Source organism: Akebia trifoliata, chromosome 7 (genome assembly GCF_017979445.1).
Source record: "Akebia trifoliata isolate Shusen 1 chromosome 7, ASM1797944v1, whole genome shotgun sequence".
Classification (NCBI taxonomy): domain Eukaryota; kingdom Viridiplantae; phylum Streptophyta; class Magnoliopsida; order Ranunculales; family Lardizabalaceae; genus Akebia; species Akebia trifoliata.
In genome coordinates, this window is record NC_141381.1 from 32138636 (window position 1) to 32162947 (window position 24312).

The 24312-nt window shown below is 36.0% G+C and overlaps 2 protein-coding genes across 3 annotated transcripts; both read right to left on the minus strand.

Moving 5' to 3' along the window:
• Positions 1-9903: 9903 nt before the first annotated feature.
• On the minus strand, positions 9904-13752 carry LOC147399125 (putative receptor-like protein kinase At5g61350). Its single transcript, XM_086448563.1, has one exon. The coding sequence runs from the start codon at positions 12583-12585 to the stop codon at positions 9985-9987; it is 2601 nt and encodes an 866-aa protein (XP_086304689.1). The 5' UTR covers positions 12586-13752; the 3' UTR covers positions 9904-9984.
• Positions 13753-13883: 131 nt separating this feature from the next.
• On the minus strand, positions 13884-22581 carry LOC147399126 (uncharacterized). 2 transcript variants are annotated; one of them, XM_086448565.1, is made up of 18 exons: positions 22299-22578; positions 22126-22227; positions 21585-21667; positions 21314-21398; positions 21119-21205; positions 19683-19744; positions 19359-19552; positions 19213-19273; positions 18397-18574; positions 18080-18118; positions 17922-17983; positions 17770-17806; positions 16639-16688; positions 16439-16508; positions 15124-15199; positions 14753-14832; positions 14589-14657; positions 13884-14122 (listed from the first exon to the last, which is right to left on the minus strand). In XM_086448565.1, the coding sequence occupies exons 1-18, from the start codon at positions 22368-22370 to the stop codon at positions 14063-14065; spliced, it is 1467 nt and encodes a 488-aa protein (XP_086304691.1). In that variant the 5' UTR covers positions 22371-22578; the 3' UTR covers positions 13884-14062. The 2 variants fall into 2 exon arrangements, 1 of the variants encoding a protein (XP_086304691.1); XR_015180097.1 differs by lacking the exon at positions 17770-17806 and having other exon boundaries at positions 22299-22581.
• Between the last annotated feature and the right edge of the window lie 1731 nt (positions 22582-24312).

Here is a 24312-nt window from a genome sequence, read left to right on the forward strand (position 1 = left end):
TCCTGAAATGGGAGAGGAAGGCTGAATGGGTCTTTAATGCTTGTTTTTAGCTCTTTGTTCTTTTTAAATTTCGGCTTCAGAGAGAGAGAGAGAGAAAAGGAGGGAATGATATATGTTTTTTGGGTCCAATTTTGAAAATATATATTTGTTTGACCTAGCAAAGGAGACCTTTTTCATTTCCATTTTCCTCCTTGTTTCTTTATTCTATGAAGCGATCTTTTTTTCTTCCTTTTTTTTTTTTTTTAATGTGTGAATTTAAGCTTGAATTGGTCAGGTTCATTTTCTTCAATTTATTTTTGTAAAATTAGTTAAGCTTGGATTTTGCTTGGAAGCTACATCCATAAATAATACAGCTATGTCATAAATCTGGTCCTCACAAGTCGAAACTCATTCGAGTCAAGTCAAGTTTGATTGTATTTTAAGTTTTTTATTATTATTATTATTATTTATTTGATTGGGTATCCTAACTTGTAAGCCTGACTGACAAGATGAGATAATTGATCTCTTAGAACATCATATCTCGCCCAAATCCTTTGGATGCACATGCAAAGTCCCACAAATCACACATATCAAATAAGTCTAAATAAATTCTTATGGGTGTCCAGGGACTCGAGCTCTAGAGTTCTCCCTTCATAGAAGGAGGCTCGTACCACAACACCTAATACTAAAACTCACTTGATGCAAATGGAGTGGGTTGGAATTTGGCCAAGTCCAATGGGAAACTAATTTGAGTTTTGTGATTTATTAATATTTTTTTTAGGAAAAATATAAAATAATAAATAATTAAAATTTTATAGAATAAAAAATAAAATATTTAATAATGGAATATATTTAATTGACTCACCTATCTCATCAACAAGTCAATGTAACAGTGACACGTGGAGAAATATGGGTTATATGGGAAATTAATCAGTTACCTCTTTTAAATAAAAAATAAAGAAAAACATAAACAAAGTGACTTATTGCTGTCATAACTTGTACTCTCCTTCCCTATGTCACAGTCTCGTTGGTTTGTTGACAGTTGGACGCAACAATTTTCTACAAATAAAACAGTCTTCCAAAATTAAATTGTCCAACTGTCAATGAACCAACCAGATGGTGACATATGGAAATAGAAATAAGTTTATTAAAAAATTAGGTTTAATTTCACTAAGCACTGAGTTACTGAACTCATTAAAACCAAATTTTCCAATAATAAATAAATTAATTAATTAAAGAAAAAACCTAAATACCTATCATGAAGGAGAGACTAAACCTCATTCATTAAGAAACTAAAATTTGTACTTATGATTTGAGAATTATAACTAAGTATTAAGTGGGAGTTAATTAAACACCTTAGAACACAACATAAGAAAACAACCAGGGGCGGAGCCAGGATTTTCTTGAAGTGGGGGTAAACTATGGTTAGTCGTATAGTTGAAGAACTTGAAGATGAATGGTTTTAGGGAGAAATTTAGAGGTTTTTTTTTATTTATTAAAAATTGAAAAAAGGATATTTAGGTCATTTTCAATTAACATATGAGAAGGCCCGATCAAAAGGGAATGTCATCAACAAAAAATTAAAGGAGGGGGGAGGGGGGAGGGGGGGGTAAAATTTGGAGGGAGGTGAGGGGTGTAGGGGCAAATGGGGAGAGAGGTGAGGGAGTGAGGACAAATGAGACATGTAATTACTTGAAAATATAGGGGTGTCTCAAAGTTCTATGGGGGCAATTGCCCCCACCAGCTCCTTACTAGCCCCACCCCTGAAAACAACTGATGATCATTATCATCGTACAATAATATTTGAATATATTGATAGAAAATCAAATATTCCATTTTTGCCGCAACACGTAAAAAGCTCATATTCAATGGCCTTGGAGTGTCGAATTTCATAAAATTCGACAGACCAAAATGTTGAATTTTTCATTGTCAAAATTTTTTTTTTCCTTTCAACGGGTTGAAACCGTCAAATTAATGGAGGATGGGTGAAATTCGACGGCTTGGCTTTAAGCCATCAATGACCTTGGACCATTGAAATTAGATTCCTAAAATTCACGAGCCTCAGTTTTCACATAGTGTGCAAACATCTTTTATTTTCAAAAATAATAAATAAGGAAATCATACTAATAGCCATAGATCTATACTGCTTAATCTTGGTGGATCACAAAGCCTTTTGAGAAAATATGTATCTAGTACCCCAAGCACAATCTAAATTGAGAAAATATTGGAGCTGAATTCTTAGCTACTACTGGGTGAATTCTCAAATCATTGCAATTAACTCTCAATGTCAACTTTTAAGATTGGAAAATGCTAAAGTGACATTGAAATTCACATTGTTTTATACATTGCTGACGTGGATATTTGTACAAAATCATAGATGTTTTTCATTGAGATATGAGCAAAAGAGTCGTGATTTTCTAACTCCTCCTCTGTCAAAATCTCCTGACGTGATGACATAGAGCCATAGATTTTTTCTCAAGATATTTTATTGTACATATTTATGAGGGTGTGCAATTGTATATCCCAAGGAAAAAATCTACGATTCTATGTATAATCACGTCAGGACAATTTGAGAGGAGTTTTTAGAGGGGAGGGGTGGGGGGAGTCATTTTCATCCATTTAGGGAACTCATGTGATCCTTAATATTCTTTCAAGTCGTTTGTTTCACATTTATTTATTTTTTCAGACAAGGATCAAATCTATTGCAAATATTTACTATAGCACGACATATTAATGAATGATGAAAAAAGAACTTTTAATATGAGAACCAGGTTGATGAACAGAAGAAGAATATATAACTAAAATCTTTTCTACTTTTAACATTCAATCATTCTCTAAACCTTCTATTATTTAAACAGTTTTCCTTCTAACATTGCTTTATATCTAATTATTGAGAATTAAATACAACAAAAAGAAGATTATATATAATCCAAAAGAATATTAATAACTTATTTTATTGTTAGTCTAAGAAAATAACTACTTTAAGTCAGATATTTCTCAAAACTAATAATGAGATATCACCACCTGAGGCTGAGTTTACAATGTGGTGAGTAAGACACCACAAGGGTTGAAAAATTGTCACATAAAATACTAAATAAGTCGACAAACTTACCTTTTTGTGTCTGTTGTGTTGGTTTTTTATTCTTTGAAATTACCACCAAAATCTCCACAACCAATGCTTTAGATGGTGAGAGTGAGAGTGAGAGAGAGAGAGAGTAAAATAAAAAACATTGTGGGAATCGATATTACAGTGAGTGTAGTGAGGTCATATTCTCCTATATTTAAAGAAACTTATATAAACAATAAGTAAGCCAATCTAATAAATGTTAAAATACATCCATTTGTCACTTCAAATATGATTATAGTTTTTTTTTTCTGGTGGAACCCTTTTGAGTTTGACTCATGAGGGAATCAAATAATGAATGAGTCTCTAGGAAAGATACCACGACCTTTCTCCTTCCTCCACGTGGAGCTTCCTTAACAAAGTTATATATATATATATATGGGTAGCGTTCAAGGGCAAATTTTTTCGCAAACTTTTTGGCAAAACATTTTTCAAAACATGGGTTAGAGGTTTTGGAATGGGCTGATTTTTGGTGAGGATGATCTCTACGGTGAGTAGATTATCCTCACCAAAAATCAGCCCATTCCAAAACTTCTAACCCATGTTTACCAGCTGAAAAATCGTGAACCGTCCATTTTTTGTAAACTGTTTTTGATGAGGTTAGAAGTTTTGGAATGGGCTGATTTTTGGTGATGATGATCTCCTCACCGTAGAGATCATCCTTGTCAAAAATCAGCCCATTCCAAAAGCTCTAACTCATGTTTTGAAAAATGTTTTGCCAAAAAGTTGGCCATTGAACGCCCCCCTATATATATATGGGTCCCGTTCGGCACCCTAAGTTTTACCACACACTTTAACAAACGTGTTTTGTCCTACATGGGTTAGAAGTTTCGGAATGGGCTGATTTTTGGGGAAGATGATCTTCTAATCATAGAGATCATCCTCACCCAAAATCAGCCCATTCCAAAACTTCTAACCCATGTAGGACAAAAAACGTTGTTAAAGTGTGTGGTAAAACTTAGAGTGCTGAACATTTCCCATATATATATATATATATATATATATATATCATGGGTTAGAAGTTTTGGAATGGGCTGATTTTGGGTGAGGATGATCTCTATGATTAGAAGATCATCCTCCCCAAAAATCAGCCCATTCCGAAATGTTTAGCCCCATGTTTACACGTTGAAAAATTGTGGACCGTCCATTTTTTGTAAATCAATTTTGATGGGGTTAGAAGTTTTGGAATGGGCTGATTTTTGGTGAGGATGATCTCCTCACCATAGAGATCATCCTCACCAAAAATCAGCTCATTCCGAAACTTCTAACCCATGTAAGACAAAACGCGTTGTTAAAGTGTGTGGTAAAACTTAGGGTGCCGAACAGGACCCATATATATATATATATATATATATGGGAAATGTTCAGCACCCTAAGTTTTACCACATACTTTAACAAACGTTTTTTGTCCTACATGGGTTAGAAGTTTTGGAATGGGCTGATTTTTGGTGAGGATGATCTCTATGATTAGAAGATCATCCTCCCCAAAAATCAGCCCATTCCGAAATGTTTAGCCCCATGTTTACACGTTGAAAAATCGTGGACCGTCCATTTTTTGTAAATCAATTTTGATGGGGTTAGAAGTTTTGGAATGAGCTGATTTTTGGTGAGGATGATCTCCTCACCATAGAGATCATCCTCACCAAAAATCAGCTCATTCCGAAACTTCTAACCCATGTAAGACAAAACGCATTTGTTAAAGTGTGTGGTAAAACTTAGGGTGCCGAACGGGACCCTATATATATATATATATGGGAAATGTTCAGCACCCTAAGTTTTACCACACACTTTAACAAACGTTTTTTGTCCTACATGGGTTAGAAGTTTTGGAATGGGTTGATTTTTGGTGAGGATGATCTCTACGATTAGAAGATCATCCTCCCCAAAAATCAGCCCATTCCGAAATGTTTAGCCCCATGTTTACACGTTGAAAAATCGTGGACCGTCCATTTTTTGTAAATCAATTTTGATGGGGTTAGAAGTTTTGGATGAGCTGATTTTTGGTGAGGATGATCTCCTCACCATAGAGATCATCCTCACCAAAAATCAGCTCATTCCGAAACTTCTAACCCATGTAAGACAAAACGCTTTTGTTAAAGTGTGTGGTAAAACTTAGGGTGCTGAACGGGACCCTCTATATATATATATATATATATATATATATATATATATATATATATATATATATATATAATATATATATATATATATATATATATATATGGGTCCCTTTCAGCAACAAACATTTTGGCAAAACATTTTGGCAAAACATTTTTCAAAACATAGGTTAGAGGTTTTGGAATGGGCTGATTTTTGGTGAGGATGATCTCTATGGTGAGGAGATCATCCTCATCAAAAATCAGCCCATTCCAAAACTTCTAGCCCCATGTTTACAAGTTGGGAAATCGTGGACCGTCCATTTTTTGTAAGCCATTTTTGATGGGTAAGAGGTTTTAGAATGGGCTGATTTTTGGTGATGATGATCTCCTCACCGTAGAGATCATCCTCACCAAAAATCAGCCCATTCCAAAACCTCTAAGCCATATTTTGAAAAATGTTTTGCCAAAATGTTTGTCAAAATGTTTGTTGCTGAACATTTCCCTATATATATATATATATATATATATATAATATATATATAATATATATATATATATATATATATATATATATATGTATATGGGAAATGTTCAGCACCCTAAGTTTTACCACACACTTTAACAAACATTTTTTGTCCTACATGGGTTAGAAGTTTTGGAATGGGATGATTTTTGGTGAGGATGATCTCTATGATTAGAAGATCATCCTCCCCAAAAAATCAGCACATTCCGAAATGTTTAGCCCCATATTTACACGTTGAAAAATCGTGGACCGTCCATTTTTTGTAAACCATTTTTGATGGGGTTAGAAGTTTTGGAATGGGCTGATTTTTGGTGAGGATGATCTCTTCAAAGAGATCATCCTCACCAAAAATCAGCCCATTCCAAAACTTCTAACCCATGTAAGACAAAACAGGTTTGTTAAAGTGTGTGGTAAAGCTTAGGGTGCTGAACGGGACCATATATATATATATATATATATGGTCCCGTTCAACAACAAACATTTTGGCAAAACATGGGTTAGAGGTTTTGGAATGGGCTGATTTTTGGTGAGGATGATCTCTACGATGAGGAGATCATCTTCACCAAAAATCAGCCCATTCCAAAACTTCTAATCCCAGTTTACAAGTTGAAAAATCGTGGACCGTCCATTTTTTGTAAACCATTTTTTATGGGATTAGAAGTTTTGGAATGGACTGATTTTTGGTGATGATGATCTTCTCACCATAGAACCATAGAGATCATTCTCACCAAAAATCAGCCTATTCCAAAACCTCTAACCCATGTTTTGAAAAATGTTTGTTGCTGAACATTTCCCCCATATATATATATATATATATATATAAGGGGGGCGTTCAATGGCCAACTTTTTGGCAAAACATTTTTCAAAACATGAGTTAGAGGTTTTGGAATGGGCTGATTTTTGGTGAGGATGCTCTCTATGGTGAGGAGATCATAATCACCAAAAATCAGCCCATTACAAAACTTCTAACCCCATCAAAAACAATTTACAAAAAATGGACGGTCCACGATTTTTCAGCTTGTAAACATGGGTTAGAAGTTTTGGAATGGGCTAATTTTTGGTGAGGATGATCTCCTCACCGTAGAGATCATCCTCACCAAAAATCAGCCCATTCCAAGACCTCTAACTCATTTTTTGAAAAATGTTTTGCCAAAAAGTTGGCCATTGAACGCTACCCATATATATATATATATGGGTAGCGTTCAATGGCCAACAATTTGGCAAACACATTTTCAAAACATGGGTTAGAGGTCTTGGAATGGGCTGATTTTTGGTGAGGATGATCTCTACGGTGAGGAGATCATCATCACCAAAAATCAGCCCATTCCAAAACTTCTAACCCCATCAAAAATGGTTTACAAAAAATGGACGGTTCACGATTTTTCAACTTGTAAATTGGGGCTAGAAGTTTTGGAATGAGCTGATTTTTGGTGAGGATGATCTCCTCACCGTAGAGATCATCCTCACCAAAAATCAGCCCATTCCAAGACCTCTAACCCATGTTTCGAAAAAGTGTTTGCCAAACTGTTGGCCACTGTTGGCCATTGAACGGGACCCTATATATATATATATATATATAAGCTAATGTTTAATCATATTAATGTGTTTTATAGTATGAAATAAATCTATTTAGATTTACCCCTATGGAATGTCCATATTAAAATGTAAAAAATATGAATTACTCCTTTGACCAAAAGTCATCGTCGTTGACTAGTGTTATCTTTAAAGGGAGAGTGAAATGTTTTAAATACCCTTATCTTAATCTACTTAGGATGAAATATCTTTGATAATTTTATATCTTACAATTTTATTTACAGGATACTTAGAATGAAAAATAACAGAAACCCTACTTTCTCTATCTCATATATCAAAATGATCGAAAATTCTTGTTTGTTCATCGATTGTCAACTCTATTCTTCGTTCAAAACAAACAGAAATTCTAGTTTAATTTGTACTCATGTAAATGAATGAAATCCCTTTTCAAGACTTTGAATCGATTAAAAAAAACGTATAATTAAGTAAGTTTTGATCCTCTACTTTTTGTTCAAAATATAAAAGATAAAAATAAATAAATAAATAAATAAAAGTAATATTATCACCACTAACATGTAAATATTAAAATTAGTATTACTCTCCCTCTAAGCAGATAAGGAAATTTTAGCATTTTTTTACTTAATTGTTTTTCTCAGGAAATGAAGATTTTTTATTGGAAATATGATGAAGAACTCACCCTAGATCATTCACCATCATCTATTACACAAAATGAGACATTTTAAACTCGATTTCACAATGACCATTGGTGGTCATTAACAATAGAAACGTGAAAAATAAGATGATGATGAAGAATGAAAGATATGAGAGTAACAAATTAGGTGATTCCAAACAAAACAAAAAATAATGACAAATAATTAAAAGATTTGACACTACATGACGAAAAATTCTAAAGGATGAATAGGCTGAACTCCACAACTTGATCCGATCAGATGTTTTACTTTGGGGGCATAATTGCATTTTAATAATTTTAGTCCTAGGCATGGTTTTTAATCTCGACGGAGACCGAGATGACTCACCCGAATAATCTTGGTATCGTTAACCAACGAGACGGATATACATGGAATCTCAATCTTAACACCGTCTCGCGAGTATTTTGAAAATCTTAGCCAAATCAGTAAAATTCGGCTGAGTCAACCGCGATTTTGTAGATTTTGACTAAAATAATTAGTTTTTTTAGAATTTTGATATTTATTATATAAATAGAATATTAATTTACAACTAAACATCTTTTAATCTCTCTTATTTTTATTAAAAAAACTCCTTGAAATAAATAAAATTAGATCATAAGTGGAGAATGGAAACTGGCCAAGACCCAACATCAGAGGGCAGCCCACCACCACCCATTAAAAGTTCAAGAAATGAAGGAACCCAATGTGTTTATTTCATTTAATCAAAGATATTAGCCGTACAGACACCACTCATTATGTAAAGAGAGAGGCCTCTAGTAATGCCTCTAGTAATGGAAAGCTTGGTCTTGGGGAATACACCCATCCAAAAGATGGTCCAAGGTCCAATTTCTGCTAGTTTGAATGGTCCGATTAATAAATTTGTAGGCCACAATCACGACCATACATAGTGCATCATATATTATATTTGATTTCGTTTACGAAGACAACCCTCTCTTCGAGAAGAATGTGCAATATTAGGATTGGGTCCTGCTGGAGTGACTTTAAGATTGGACCTCATATCGCACATCTTGATGTGAAAGTGGATAGAAGTCATAGATGCTATTTCACTCATATCTCGATGAAAAGCATTTATGATTCTCATACACTTTCACGTCAAGGTGTACGATGTGAGGTCCAATCTTAAGTATTATTTATTAAGATTTTGCCCACTAACCCGGGCCGGCCCATCCAAAGAAGAAGGTCTATTAGGCCTTGGTCTTGAGCCTGCAAAGGTAGAATTTGACTTACAACAAACAAAGTCCATAAAATCTGGGTCGGGTACTCAGTTCTAACAATGCCCATTTCGACCCAACGGTTTGGAAAATATTTATTTATATATATATATATATCTAAAAAAAATGACAAAATATTTATTTATTTATATCTAAAACAAAATACAAGAAAAAGATCCAAAAGGATATGAATTCAAATAGTGAAAGTGGATATAAACACATATTTAATGACGTCGTAACTCTAGACAACACAGTTGTATTGTCTTTTGATCTTGCTACCTCAATTCACGTCTTTTTTAGGTTCTTCTTGCTCTTTTAGAGCTGTCAATTAACGTTCCCATTGAGGTTATTAACGGTCTCTGCTAAACATGGACCAATCATATTATTCGAATTTCTCTTTGATCATAACATATTGGGGGTGCTATATTTTCACGTGTGATCATTTCTAATTTTATCTTCTTAGTCTTTCGACCAATTCAAATCAACATTCTCATTTCTTCTATGCTCAAAAAATGAATAAGTTCTCTCTTGATTGCCCAATATTAGCCTTGCGAATTGAGCTCAGTATGATAAAACAACATGTGGATGATCTTGATTCAGAAAACAAACTTTTGAACTTTTGAAGCAACAAATTTAAAAAAAAAAATAAGTTTAAAAAAAAATGAGCTACACAAATTCTGACCAAAATTATCGATTTTTCAGGATCATACTTGACTCTTTCAGAGAGAAAACATTTCTTTCTTACATGAAGGTCTCTGTGTTTGCAAATGTATTTTATTTGAATTCTCCATATTTTGAATATATTTCACCTTCCTTGAAATCCCTCAATCTGAGAGAACAATGGAGAACTCATACTAGAGTCATTTTCAACTGCGACGACTGGGATATTGTTGGACTCGTTATCGTTCGGTCGTTCCAAAGGAATAAGTTTCGAGCTTTTGTCTTCAGGGGGATCAAGTTGTGAGGAAGCCTCTTGGAGCTGCAAAGCATACTCTAGGTTCCATAGCACATCTCCCATTGTAGGCCTATCGACACCATAATCTGCCAAACATTTCTCGGCTGCTTCTACATACTTCTTCAATGATTCTGAACATATAGTTCCAACGAGATGGGGATCGATTATCTTCTCAAGCAAGCCCTTTTTGTGCCACTGCATTGCCCACTCAGCCAAGTTAACTTGCTCCCTTGGTAATGCTGGATTGATGGCAGGCCTTGCACATAACACCTCAAAAAGAACTACACCAAATGAGTAGACATCGGACTTCTCTGTTAGTTGTTGCCGTCTAAAGTACTCTGGGTCGAGGTACCCAAAGCTACCCTTGACAGCAGTACTAACGTGGGTCTGCTCCATTGTAGGGGCATCTTTGGAGAGCCCAAAATCAGAAACCTTGGCAACAAAATTCTCATCAAGGAGGATATTTGTAGTTTTGACATCACGATGAATGATTCCTTGTGCAGCACCCGTATGAAGGTAGTGTAGTCCACGGGCTGCACCAATGCAGATCTCAAGCCGTTGTTTCCACGACAAATGAGGGAGGTTAGAGCCATAGATATGGTCTCGAAGAGGGCCATTAGCCATGTACTCATAAACAAGAATCATTTCTGATTGTTCGTCACAATATCCAATAAGGGATACAAGGTGGCGGTGTCGAAGCTTGGATAACATTTGTATCTCTGTCTGGAATTCATTGATTCCTTGCTCGGAACTTGCATTGCCTCGCTTAATAGCAAGCTTAGTTCCTTTTTCAACTTCGCCAATGTACACCTTACCAAAACCACCAACCCCTATCACTGCCTTGTCATCGAAATTATGTGTCGCTTCTTGTAATTCAGCGAAGGTGAACAATCGTCCAAGTCCAAGAGCAGAGGAGAAGAAGCTTGAGTGCCCACTTTTGCTCTTGTGTGAGCTAAATGCATGTGACCCGCTCTTGCTTGACATGAAGCTAGAGTGGCTAGCATGGAGCGGGAGAAGCCATGACGAGAAGCTATTGCGTTTCTCCCAGTCTTGAGGCCTCTTCTGCCAACGAATGAAAACCGTTCCAAGCAACAACATGGCGGTAACACCCATCACTAGACCCACGGCTGCAACGATTTTCATCCTAATAGTTCCTGTGTTCAGTCCTTGATACGAACCATCAACAGAGAACAAACCATCCAAGCTTCCAGCTGCATTGCTCATCTTCATGACTTCAAGGCCATTGAGAATAGCATTTGGTAAGCCTGATTCAACGGTTGAAGCTGGGCCAACCTGCACCCGAATGGTTCCATTGGAGATAGCTGAGGCATTGAGCACAAAATCCCTGTAATATGCGACAGCAAGGTCAGAAGTGAGGGTTGAGAGGTCAAGACCTGAGACGCCCATCATTTGGTTGACATAGACATTGAAGTAGAGATCATTAAGGCTTTTGCTCACAATATCGCAGAAGTGCATTCGGATCAAATAGGAGAAGGAAGGGTCGACATTCATCTCCCAAGTGAGATTGAAATTAGGGTCAGCAACATTAGAATTAGCCATTTGGTCCGCTGTTGAGTACACCCAATTGGGTGCAATAAGTGGGCTAGCTCCGCTGTTCGGGTACTTAACTACATTAGGAGCGACCGACACATTCTGGGCTGCTTCTTGAAATTTCATAAACCCATTGTCCGTCTGCCATGTCCTCCCCAGCGTGTCATTCTTGGGCATTATTGGTGGCCCACCGACATTCAATCGGTGAGTTACCTCGAGCGCATAACCAGACAAGCCCGTGAACTCACCAACAGGAACGACTGTTGAGGCAGAGTCAGAGATGAGTGAATCGGGGGCAGAAACGAGCTCAATAGCATTGATGAATGCGATGGAATTCTTCTTAGGTGAGAATTTGAGTGAGAACCTGTCGGAGAGGATGTTAATGAGGTACTCTTTGAAAACCATAGAAGCATTATCGGCTGCAGAGAAATCATGTAGGAGTACCAAATCATCAGTTTTGACGGAGAAGGTAGCGCTCATTAAATTATACAATGGATGTGAAATCGGGTAGAAGTAGAGGCGGAGCCAATGTCGTCCTGGATTGGAAATAAAAAAGCTATATGTCGATTCAGCGGGAAACACCCTCGCGTTAAGATATAAAGGAGATGAAGAGGAGGAAACATTGCTGGAATTGGATGTAACAGAGGCTTGTATGACTTCATCGGTAGAGAGGAAGGAAGCGGATTGAGGATCGGATCGGAAGGTCCGACCATCATCAAGAATGGTACTTTTGGGTGCACCACAATCGATAAGATAGTTGTCCTCTGGCTTGTAGTGTACGACAGAGGAAGAAGAATCGCGACCTTTTGCAGTAATTGGGTTTGCAAAGTGAAGTAAAAGGAGAATGAGAAGAGAAAAGATGGATTGAGGCACCCATGTCCGATGTTTCTCACTTCCCATAATTCGTAAATTCGATATTATTTACCGATGGGAACGAATACTATGAAAGTGCCATTGTGGGTGAGAGTGAAGATGATGGTGGTGGTGGTGGAGGAGGAGAGATTGGAATTGGCCCACAGTAACTCCACAGATTGATGGGTTGTGCTTGTTTCTGGGATTAGGAGCTCAAATCAACGTGACCTTCGGAAGAGGAATTTGTATGTAAAAGCTGAAATGTAGGATATATTTAAGAAACAGATGGAGTAGTTATATTTTAAACGTTAGTTGGGAGTTGAATAACGAACGAGAACGTGCAGGTGTGTAATGTATATGATGATCCTCTATGAGGATGAGAAATTGAGAGAGGTCAGGTGTGAGAGTATTTTTTGTTGGTGTTCGATGAGATGACTCGGTCAACAAATCTATATCTTAGTTTCATTTTCAACTACCAATAGCGAGTGATGCGGTGGGCCCACCCCCTCCCCTCAACTAAACACTCAGTCCAAGCCGCGTTCTCCAAGCTGGATGTACCCTTTGTCCGACATATGTGGGACTGCTAGCCACGTATATACTCCTTAAAATACTGTGTCAGTTCAAAGTATTTCAGTTTCAGATGGACAATCGAAATGTCCAAAAATACCCTCGTGTTCAACCTCGAAAAAAAAAGAGGATAATTTGTGATCGAAGACGTGTTAGATTTTTGGATGGAATATTCCTCAACAACTCCTGCCTTGTAATTGTACCATAATGACTTCAATTCTCTTTGTTAGTGAGAGAAGATGGATTAGAATAAAACCAATCAACTATGCACAGTACAGCTATACTGGATAGTATTCTTTTATGAGATTTACCTGTTTTTAACTCTCTCTCTCTCTCTCTCTCCAACTACCATTTATGAAGGTGCCAACGTGGGATCAAAGCACTGTCATATCCACCAAGAAGTTTCAGTGTTAAAGAAATAAGCCTTGGTGGACCCTCTGCCCAATAATGCACAAAAGAAAATCTACCACAATTTGACTTGCAAGTCACCGTTTATTTCATGGAGCCACGATGCTCAAAAGTCAGATCAAATTTGAGTAAGCCCTATCCTGGAATTAATTTGACTTAATTTATGACGGAGGAGAAAAAGACCCGCTCTGATACCATGATAAATTTGGGGGTCCAACTCAAGACCAATTGGCAATGAGTGGAGAGGCCCAGGAGCTTTCAAGGAGAGAGATAAGACAATTTGTATCCGATGTGGGACTAAACTCAACAGTAAAGAACAAGAAATTTGTCACAATCAGAAATTATAATAAATAATGATTTGCAAGATCATGAGAAGAAACCAACTTAGAAAATTGGTGCTTAGATTTAATCCCTAGTTAGAAGAAGGAAAAGCATCATCCACAATCTTAGTTTGGGGGATCTACAAGGATATATGATTTTCTTAAATATATTCAACTTTTATAATATCTAATCTGCAACTATGAAGCACTGAAGCCTGTTGGCATTTCTGTTATTGGACTCGACAGAACTGTTCTTCAGCTCTCAAATAAATAAGTCCTCGTTGTATCCTCTGCAGTATAGAAAATGTTAGTTAGTATGAGAGCAAAAGTGCAAGGTAAGGAAATTAAGTGGATTCGAGTAAGGAAAATGTTGAAATAACATTAAAATTGACATCGATTCTCACATTGCTGACATGGATGTATGTATGGAATCATTGATGCTTTTCATCGAGATACGAGTGAAAAATATATATGGTTAATGGTTATGTGTGCACCTCTACATCAGCGATGTGAGAATTGATATCAATTTCAATGTTTACTCCAGCATGACTCTGAGAATAAATCTATCAGTACGACAAACTGTATTTTGCCAAGTTTTTTATTTTCTGATTGTCTTAAAAGAATGTGACAGATCAGATGGCTATAATCTTTTAATGGGAAGTGTTAGCAAAGAAGACCGACTTATTTGGGACTCCTTAGTTACCATGTCAACCTGGTAATTTTGACTTTCTCAATCGATAAAGGATGGTCAAGTACCTGTGTTGTATCCCTTAAGCGCAAGAGTTCCAATCTCTCCAACGGCCTTAGGTTCAATAGATTGACAAGCTGCAAAGAATTAAGTATCAGAAATAGATGATTAATTTATCAATTCCTCTATCCATAAAAAAAAAAAAAGATTAAAGGTTAGTGAGTATTGATACCCAGAAACTGAAGCGCTCGGGATCCTGGGGGACGGGTATCTCTTCAGCTTGAATAAGTTCCATACGTCTTGATCCCCTAACTGCATATTAGACTAAATATCATAAACCCTGGAGTGCATGGAACATATGTCACAGCTGATAGGATGATGGACAAGGTGGTTATTTCTCTGTATGCAACATAATAACATATGTGCAGTGAAGAAGTTTTTTTTTTTTGGCAAAAACTGGCCTATTGAGATGATCATACAACATCCAAAAAATTATGTTGCTTTTTAATAATTGAATGGACCACAAATTTTTGTTGAACATACAAATATCTTACAAATGAAAATCAATGCCTCTTTTTTGTTCTCCTTTCGTTAATGTTTTACCTGTCCATGCTGCTTCTCTTGCCCGACTTCTCCATGACTGAGCAAGGTCCGCTGCATCCCTAGCCATTTCCTGTAACTGTAAAGAAAAACGGAATAAGTATCACTATTTAACATATAGTATCACATTGTGGCAATTTCTTCAGTGTGTGGTGCCATAATATTCTTGATAAAGATTGATGTATACGAAGAAATTGCTTGAGGTGGATAAGTTGGATTATAGGGGGAGATCTTGGGTTTATTATACCTATGGTCTAAGCAAAACATAGAGTTTGCAGGGACTTCTTTTGATGATTTTATTTTCAGATGGGACTCGTTATGTAATTAGTGTTTTTGTTTATTCTTTCCTTGTTGTTCTTTTGAGGCTTTCTCGGCCTCCTTGTATTCGGTTCTCCTCTTTGCAATATATTATACTTATCAAAAAAAAAAAAAAAAAATGTATACGAAATATACCACAATTGTTAGAGTGGATTTTTGTTCAGACTCCTCAGTGTGTGCCACGTCAAGCATGCAAGGGTAGTTTTGTTAATTAGGGATGCCATTCAATACACATGGGTTCATGTGAGTGGTGAGTCCCGGATTTCTGTGATCAATTTTTTTTTTTTCAATTGTTATGCCATCAGAGCCGCAGAAGTTCGGCAATTTGATACTTGCATCCCATAATATGTAGCAAATAGCTGATGCCCCACATCAAGCTCATTCATATCATATGAAAATTTACGGTATCCATCTGCAGCCTCTTTCATGCATTGGCATTAAGCTGTTTTGAGTTTGCTTGACTCTTGATTTAAACATAAAGCTCAAGGAAGCATTTGAAACAGTTAAAAGTAGAGAACCTTATTCTAAAACATCACTTATGGGAGGCATAAAAACTAGCAGCACTTTATTATTCAGCGTCCCTATCAATGTTCAAAGCATGTTATGTTGAGTGTATATTTTCCTCCACTCTCGGGTGTGTCATACCCCAATTAAGCCCCATGACCCTCTTAAATTCATAGTTCTACCCCTCCCCAACCCTGTTGATCTTTTGGAGTAGTTGGTTAGTTAACATGGTATCAAAGGGCTAGGTTTGTATAGGTCATGGGTTAGAATCTTTCCACCATTATTATGGGTGAGGGGGAGTGTTGAGTGTGTATTTTCCTCCACTCTCAGGTGTGCTATACCCCAATAATCCCCATGACCTCATATATTAGTTCTCCCCCTCTCCAACAGACCAATCTTTTGGAGTAGTTGGTTGGTTAACATGTTACCACGCTCTGAGATTTCCCAGGAGTAGAGCAATAAAAGAAGATAACAAGAAAAAGGCTGACATACTTACTTCTCCCCTCTCTCTGGTCCCTTCTGATGGATAAATATCACAAATCCATTCAACCTCCGCAATGTGATACCTAAGTATACAAGAAAAAAAAATAAAGAACATTATGTAAACCCAGTACCAAATCGGTTGGTAGAATTATGATTAACCAAGGAGTTACTACAGATAATTGATGCTAGATGACAAAGAAAAAAGGAACTAACCCATCTTGATCCCATGATCTGATGATATGGAATCTTCGACGACCTTCAACCTACATCCAATTAATATTAAAAATCATATAAGAGGAGGTGCTTTGGTGCATGTTGTTCACAGTCGACGCAGTTAGCTTGACAATATCAGAAAGCAGGTATACGCAAAACTCCCATAGAATCAAGGGTTTTAAATATATCTGTTCTATATTTCTATTATCAATAAGGTCCAAGGAATTGAAGATTACACAAAAGAAATAGAGCTAGGCGGTTGAAGGGGAGATGTCCTTCTGAAGTGTGATGTGAGCAAAACCAATAACGGAAATAACACCATGTATGCTTTATGGAGCAGAACTTTTGGCAATTAAGAAACAGCATGTAGCCAGAATGAGCATAGCCAAGGTGAAGATTTTGAGATAGATGAATGGGAACACTCGGAAAGTAAGATTTAGAGAACAGGGGTACTAGGGGTAGCTTCAAGAAGTTATAAAATAGAGGAGTCTACTGAGCTGGCTTGGACATCTATAAAGTAAGATACCCAGATATGGACACGGAAACTAATAAGATACCATAATAGCAAATGAGAAATTGATTCCATCTCCAAAATACAGGGCAAAAACAGGAATGCAGGCATGCCATCCAGTATGTCCAAGTCATGCTTTAAGTTTAGTTTTTCAACCCCAAAAATCATCTTTGGAATAGAAAATTGGAAAATTGAAATGTATAAGTATGCCAATGTGCACTAAAGGGCATTGACTGCACCATTCAAGTGCGGTAGCACAGGTCAAAGGCTCCAAAAATAACATGGGAGGACCAAAGCTAACCAGTTATTTCTCATTAAAAAGCATGGGAGTAATTTAGACCAAAGCTTATTCATAACCAAAGAAGCATCTTGGTTGTTTTCCAATGAAATGAAGGCCTTTGGTTATAAAAGGGTTTTGGATTGAAAAATCTCCATTTGTTTTATTGAAGGAATTTTTTTTATAGAAGACAGGTGGCCTTCAATTAGTAAATTAACAATTAAAAAGTTCGGTGACTTTACAAAATATTCATTTGTGTGTGTGCATAACATATCAACTTTGACCCTGAGAAAAGCCAAGGGAAATACAAAACATGAAACAAGAAAAAGTAGTAGCATTTCACCTCTAAGTAGAAACGACCATCAGGAAGTGGTTCACACCTATATAAATGGAAATGTAATTATTCATCTAAAACAAGGTAAACAGTTGAGTATGAAAATAACAAATAAACCCATACAAAATCTATAACGGAAGATAAACAGGATTAACACCCACTCAGTTATCTCCACTTCACAGGCAAAATCAGCTACGGAACCTGTTGCAGGATCAATGCCAACCTACATTAAACACGGGGAAAAAGTGAGTAACCATACAAGCCTCTAGTATACTTCTAGAAGAGAAAGAGAAATAAATAACAAAGCACAATATTCTACCATTCCCATCCGATGATTTCCTTCCATTATCCTCCTCACCTGTTTGAAATTAGTAGGAAAAAAAGTCAGACTATCAAGTTTGTAGCCAAAAGATGTCGACAGGCTAAATTTTCCCAATTGGTGAGCATTGAGTTATCTTTTTTCAAGAGCAATTACTCTAACTAAATTCTCTCGTTGGATGAGTTGAACAAAAATGGTACTCCCCTGAACTAATCCTTTTGTCAGCAATAAAATTGGCCAAAATACATGTTTCTTATCTTACTATACATTACCTATAACTGCAAAATTCAACATTACGAAGCAATTAACCAACTCACCATAAGCCTGTAGCGAGGCTCAAATATATTCAGTGACAACTTCTGGTACGGCAGGACTACATCCATGACAAAAAGAGGCATCAAATCAACACCTAAATTTGTCAAACTGTTATTCTCTCCCTTCCTTTCAGCATATTCCTCCGGAAAGTTCTTTTCTATTATGTTCTTCAGTGTCACGCTGATGAAAGCCAAGGTAGAGGCAAAATTAAAACTTTTTTTTTGGAAGATGCAAAATTAAAACTTTGATATGCATGAGTTGGGAAACTTAGAAAGGAAAACATTAAATATGTAGAAAGACTTGAATTAGGACATCAACATGGAAGGCCTATGAATGGCGTGGATGCTAGGGACCATTTTTTTTTTTTTTTTGCTTATCATGGGTATCCCTACTCTTCGGGTGAGACTAATCCCACGATCACATGCACTGCCCCTTCGGAAAGTCCTACGTGCAACTAGTTGAGTCGAGGGTCATGCATCACCACCTGTGGGTCCTAATCTCATACAATTGTCTTTATTTCTTATTTTTTGGAAACTGAGAAAAGATATCCTAAACAGTCTTCTATTCTTTTGGAAGCCAGAAAAGATATGGTAAACAATCAGATGAAGGTCTATACATCAAATGCTTGGATCATCTGATCATGGTGACTTTTGGCCAAGGAAAGGTCCCAGGTCAGATCCAACAATGGTGGCTCCCAAGCCACTGCATGATTGCCAAGCATATAGCATAGGTAGAGGAAGAGGGCATCTTCATTTCACATCCCCACAGGATAAATATTCATCATAATATCATATACTAGTAAATCAGGAATGGTTTACCTTATTGAATATGTTTTGGGACTTATAAAGAGTACTGTTCGGCACATGGGACATTTGTTACCTGGTAAACAGTCAGATAAATTTAAAGAAAAAAAAATGTAACAGAATATTTCGATTGAGATTAACAAAAATTAACAAATGCTCACCATGGTCCATGGATTGAAAAAGACACGAGCGGCAAAAAGAATGCCCACAAGGAGTTGTTATAGGTTCATACAACAACTTTAAACAAAGTGTGCAATCATATTCATCAGTACGTTGTGGTTTCCCAAGTTGTGTCCGTTTAACCACACTAGCTGATGTCTTCTCCAAATTCCTAAGCGAGACCTGAAGGGGATTGCTACATTTTCCAAAAAACATACAAAAAATTTCACAAATTTATTCGGAATATTTTATAACCAATTGATGACAATTAAAGCAACATGATCCAATCCTAATTCAAAAATTGTGACAACCCAGATGGACATTACCTAAGAGGATCAACCTGAAGACCTGAAAGAAGAGTTTCTCGTGCCTCTTCATATCGTTCTAGCTGCCAATTAATAGAAAAAGGAAGATATTAATTTAAAGAGATTGCATCCATCTTTCAAACATCTAAATAAATGACCAATAATTAAGTGCACGGTTCTAGTTTTCATTCCTTATAATAAGCAGACACAAAAAACAACTAAACAATAACATGCATACAAAAGAACATCATGGGAAAGATGTTATTGTGAAAATGTGGTACATTCACTAATGCATGAAAATGCGTACTTAAGACCACAGCAAGTCAGTCAAGATGTCCCCATGGAAATAAATGTCCCAAAGCTTTAAAAGCCATATAGAGAAAATACATATTGCAAAAGCAGGCAGTTGATTTTGACACAAACAAGGGATACAAAAGAAGAGGAACTGGAAAATAGAAAGATAGTGTAGTATTTAAATTCTAAATAGCAGTGGAACAAAGAAAAAATAGGGGAAGAAACTGAAAGAAAAGAAGAAGATAATTTAAGGTTATGTACAAATGTGTTACTAATCAAAATTGTAGAAATCTTCGTCTTGACATAAGACTAGCTATGTGTTATCGAGCATGAAGTTGGGAAACCCAGAAACAGTTCCGAGAATGTGTAGCAAAAGATTAGAAGTAGCCTCAATTGGGGATAAAATTTTGCAGGATATATTTCAAGAATGCAAGATAGGAAAGCCACCATACTAACAAAACAAAATCCAATGCATTTATTTTTTTTTAGTAAAGAGATTTTATTGAATGAAGAGTGAAAAAAAAAAAAAACAATTCTAAGAGGTTAAAATGACCTACATAGGCAAACAAGAGAAGAAGAATGCCCTCCCCAACTTCATGACAACAACTTTACACCCCTCCATCAAGATACAAAATCTTCAAAGAAAAATCCCCTGCACTTCTTAAATGGCTTGGACCATGTGTACACATAAACTTTCATATTTAGAATGATGACCTGAATATTACAGTCTCAAAGAACCTACCAAAATGTTCCTTCCACACACTCCAGCAAATAGCAGAAGACACCATGTGCAACCTCTTGGGGAGAAAACATGGGTAGGCCAACTATGAAAATTGTCCAAAACTAAACTAGGAAGAACCCAACACATGCTTTAGAAGGAAAAAGACATAAACTTAGCCAACTACAGTGAAGGAAAAGGTGATTCAAGTACTCATCAGTTGATTTACACATGGAGTAGAAGTCAACAATGATTCAAATGTGAGAAATGAGATGATTCACACTTCGAATCTTATAAAAGAAAGCTGTCCTAACAAAGAAAGCTATTTTCGATGGACTTTACATCCTTGAATAAAAAGCCCAGAAAACCAAAGAATTTATTTGATGTCTTGTACATGCGTAAGGGAAAACAAACAAACTAAATTACTGACCAAATTAATTCTTACCAACATGAGAGCCTTTGCCTTCAGAAAATATGATTTTGCAGAACGACTCCAAACGCTTATCACCTTCTCGGCGTCCTTCAATGCAAGCTAAAATTGATTGTTGGGAAAAGAAAGATGGCATTATAGGTTATTTAAAAGAAAAAAAAAAAAAAAAATCTTTAGCATACAAGAGAATAATGACACTAAAAGGCATACTTCCGCATGTGCCGTAGGATCGAGCCCATTCAATGGTTGAAATTCAGAATCAGTTGCAGATCTTTTTTTCAAGAATTGGCTAATCCTGGTAAATGAAAGATGTTATGTCATCAAACAATGCATTACTTTGCTTCAATGTCTCTTCAATATTCATTGTCAGAGCTGTTGCATAAGCATGCTTTCAGAATATAATGACTAAGAGAAAACAAAACCCATGAAATAAAATGGATTATGATAGGAGAAAATGGACAATAAAGAAAGAAAATTTCACCTGCTAAAAGCAACACTTCGATTGCTGAGAATAATAGGATCATCTAGCTTAAAGATGTGAGCTTTAGAGTAATAAGTGATTGCCTGAATTATAAATCTCAATTAGTTAGGTGTGCATGCAAGAAGAAAACGTCACAGAGAATATTTTTATATCTACAATCTACATCAGTGTTTCAAGAACACTCGGATGAGAATTTGTAAACTTGATCAATGAATTTGCCAAAAATGAAAAAAGAAAACTATATTTATATAGCATAATTTACCGTATGGCATGAACAATTTTCCATCTTAAATATTTTTCTTGTGGTTTCTTTTTTATTTACAGTCTCTCATTAGAACTGTTTTGTTCAAATTAATGACTGATTTTACTTGTACTGAAATAAAGCTTCTTGCTTAATTCTACAAATCAAAAGTCTCAACAAGAACTTCACCAAACAACAAGAAATAAAATCTGTCAAAATTAAAAAATTCAAAAAAAAAATAAAATAAAATTGTGAGTAATCGATCTCTATCAAGCATTAAAAAAAATGTCGGAACTTCACCTCTTCGATTCGATTCTCACGAAAAGCTCTATTCCCCTTCTGCACGAGATTGAAAATCTGATTGAATCGGTCCCATGGCATGTTCGCCACTTCTTCCTCTGCCTGCATTTCAATTCTCTCATTCAAATTCACAAAGCAACATAATCGGATTGCCTAAGAGAAGCAAAGCTCACCAATATGAAATCTTCGACGCCATCGAATCCATCCGAGCTCTCTCCAGATGAAGAATAAGAATTGTTCTCCATAAGAAATCGAAATCAAAAGAGACACTCGAAATCGAAAGAGAGATTTATTAGAGAGAGAAGCAAAATTAGGAGGAATTGGAACTGAGCTTCGTGTTCTTCGGTGCGTCCTCCATTTTTACAAGGACGACATTGGAAGACGTGTTCAAGCTCGCGCGCAGAGATAGTGCTTTAAATTGACGAATCTCATCTTTGTGGGCCTTTTTCTCTGTCTTTGTCAGTCTTTTTTGCTGCGTTTGGTTGGCGGCAGTTACAGGCCAGAAAAACAACAACACGACCTCCCTCGCCCGTTACGTTGAGTAACGAGTTTGATGCGAACTCTTTGCATCGAAAAAGCTATGTTAAGTGATAAAGATGGACACGTATGAATTTTCACAAAATAATTGTTTATGTAAAAATTATAAATGGAGGGACTTTTTTTCTAATTAATCTATTTTTAATAAACTTTTATTTTCTTAACAATCCCTGGACCTCATCTCCCACATTTCTCATGATTGAATGTCCTAACCGTTCGAACTCATTATTTTTATCCAAAAAAATTGGATTTTTAGCATCTCAATCGAATTTCGAAGATTTCATTCCGTCAAAAAGGATTTAAAAAGGAAGAAGAAGCCATTTTTAAAAGTTGTTTCACTTTTTTTTAGTTTTTGGATGAAAATTAATCAAGAATGATTTTTTTGAGTTGAAATCATCTAAACAAATCTTTATCTCAAGTTTTTAGTCAATTTTTCATGTATTTTAATCGAAAAAACTCGAAAATTGAAAATGGGTGAGTTGACTAATAGTGAACTCGACAATAAATAAAAAGTATCAAATTCGACAATAAATAAAAAAGTGGTGAAATCTACAATAAATAGAAAAAAGTGGTGAGTTCGTCAATAAAGAGGGACCTTTACAAATAAAAAGTTTAGTAAATGTTCTATCAAACTACTACTCAAAACTTATGGACTGGTTAAAAATAAATCCCTTCGTCAGATCACTTAAGTATTTTTTTCTAAAATTTATTACTTTTTTCTATCAATCTATAAAATTTGATAATCTTAGTTTAAAAATGCATGTGGTACATCTACAATTTAATGAGATCCAGTAACCTTTGATATTTAGATCATATATTTAATCTAAATCTTTTTGTGTGTGTGTGCGCAGGCTCGCGCGCGTGTGGTCTGTATTCTTATTTTTCTTACGAGTCGTGCTGGGCTGACACAAACAAAGACACATCGTGCACATTACTGTACATGTTTTTCCACGAGATACAAGTAAAAAACATCTACGGTTATGTGCGCGCTACCACATCCTTTTTGTCATCATTGTGTCTCCGTTTGTGTCATTCCAGCATTTTCCTTTTCTTATATATAAGTTCATTAATTCTCTATTATAAATATAAATTCTTGAAAATTTAATTAATGACTAGCGAGATTTCTTTTTAATACCCTTAACTTTTGGGAAATAACTTGATTGTCTAATTAGCAAATAAATTCATTTTTAAAGCCTCCATCTACTTTCAATAATTTAGATGAATGATTCAAATTTTGAAATTGACCTTTGATCCAATCGTTGAGATCAAGATCAACAATTATCAATTGTTGATCTCAACAATTGAATATGAATTTTGGAGATTGACAATTCAAATTATCGAGATCAATGATTTGATTTGTCAATCTTGACGATTTGATTTTGATGTCTTGTGGAGGTGACGGGCAACGAGAAAGAAAAGGTTTACTAACCAGATTATTAAGTTACTACTCAAAAGTTATGGTGTATTTAAAAAGAATTCGTAATGGCCAAGGCATTCCCCAAACAAGGAGAGGTATAGAGATCAAGCCCCCTCGTTGGCCACCCAAAAAGATTTTTCCCTGTTTACCTTATATGTGTGGTTTGTGGGGTATTGCATGTATCCAAGGGACGAAATATAATGCTCTAAGAAATCAGTTGTCTCACCCTTACT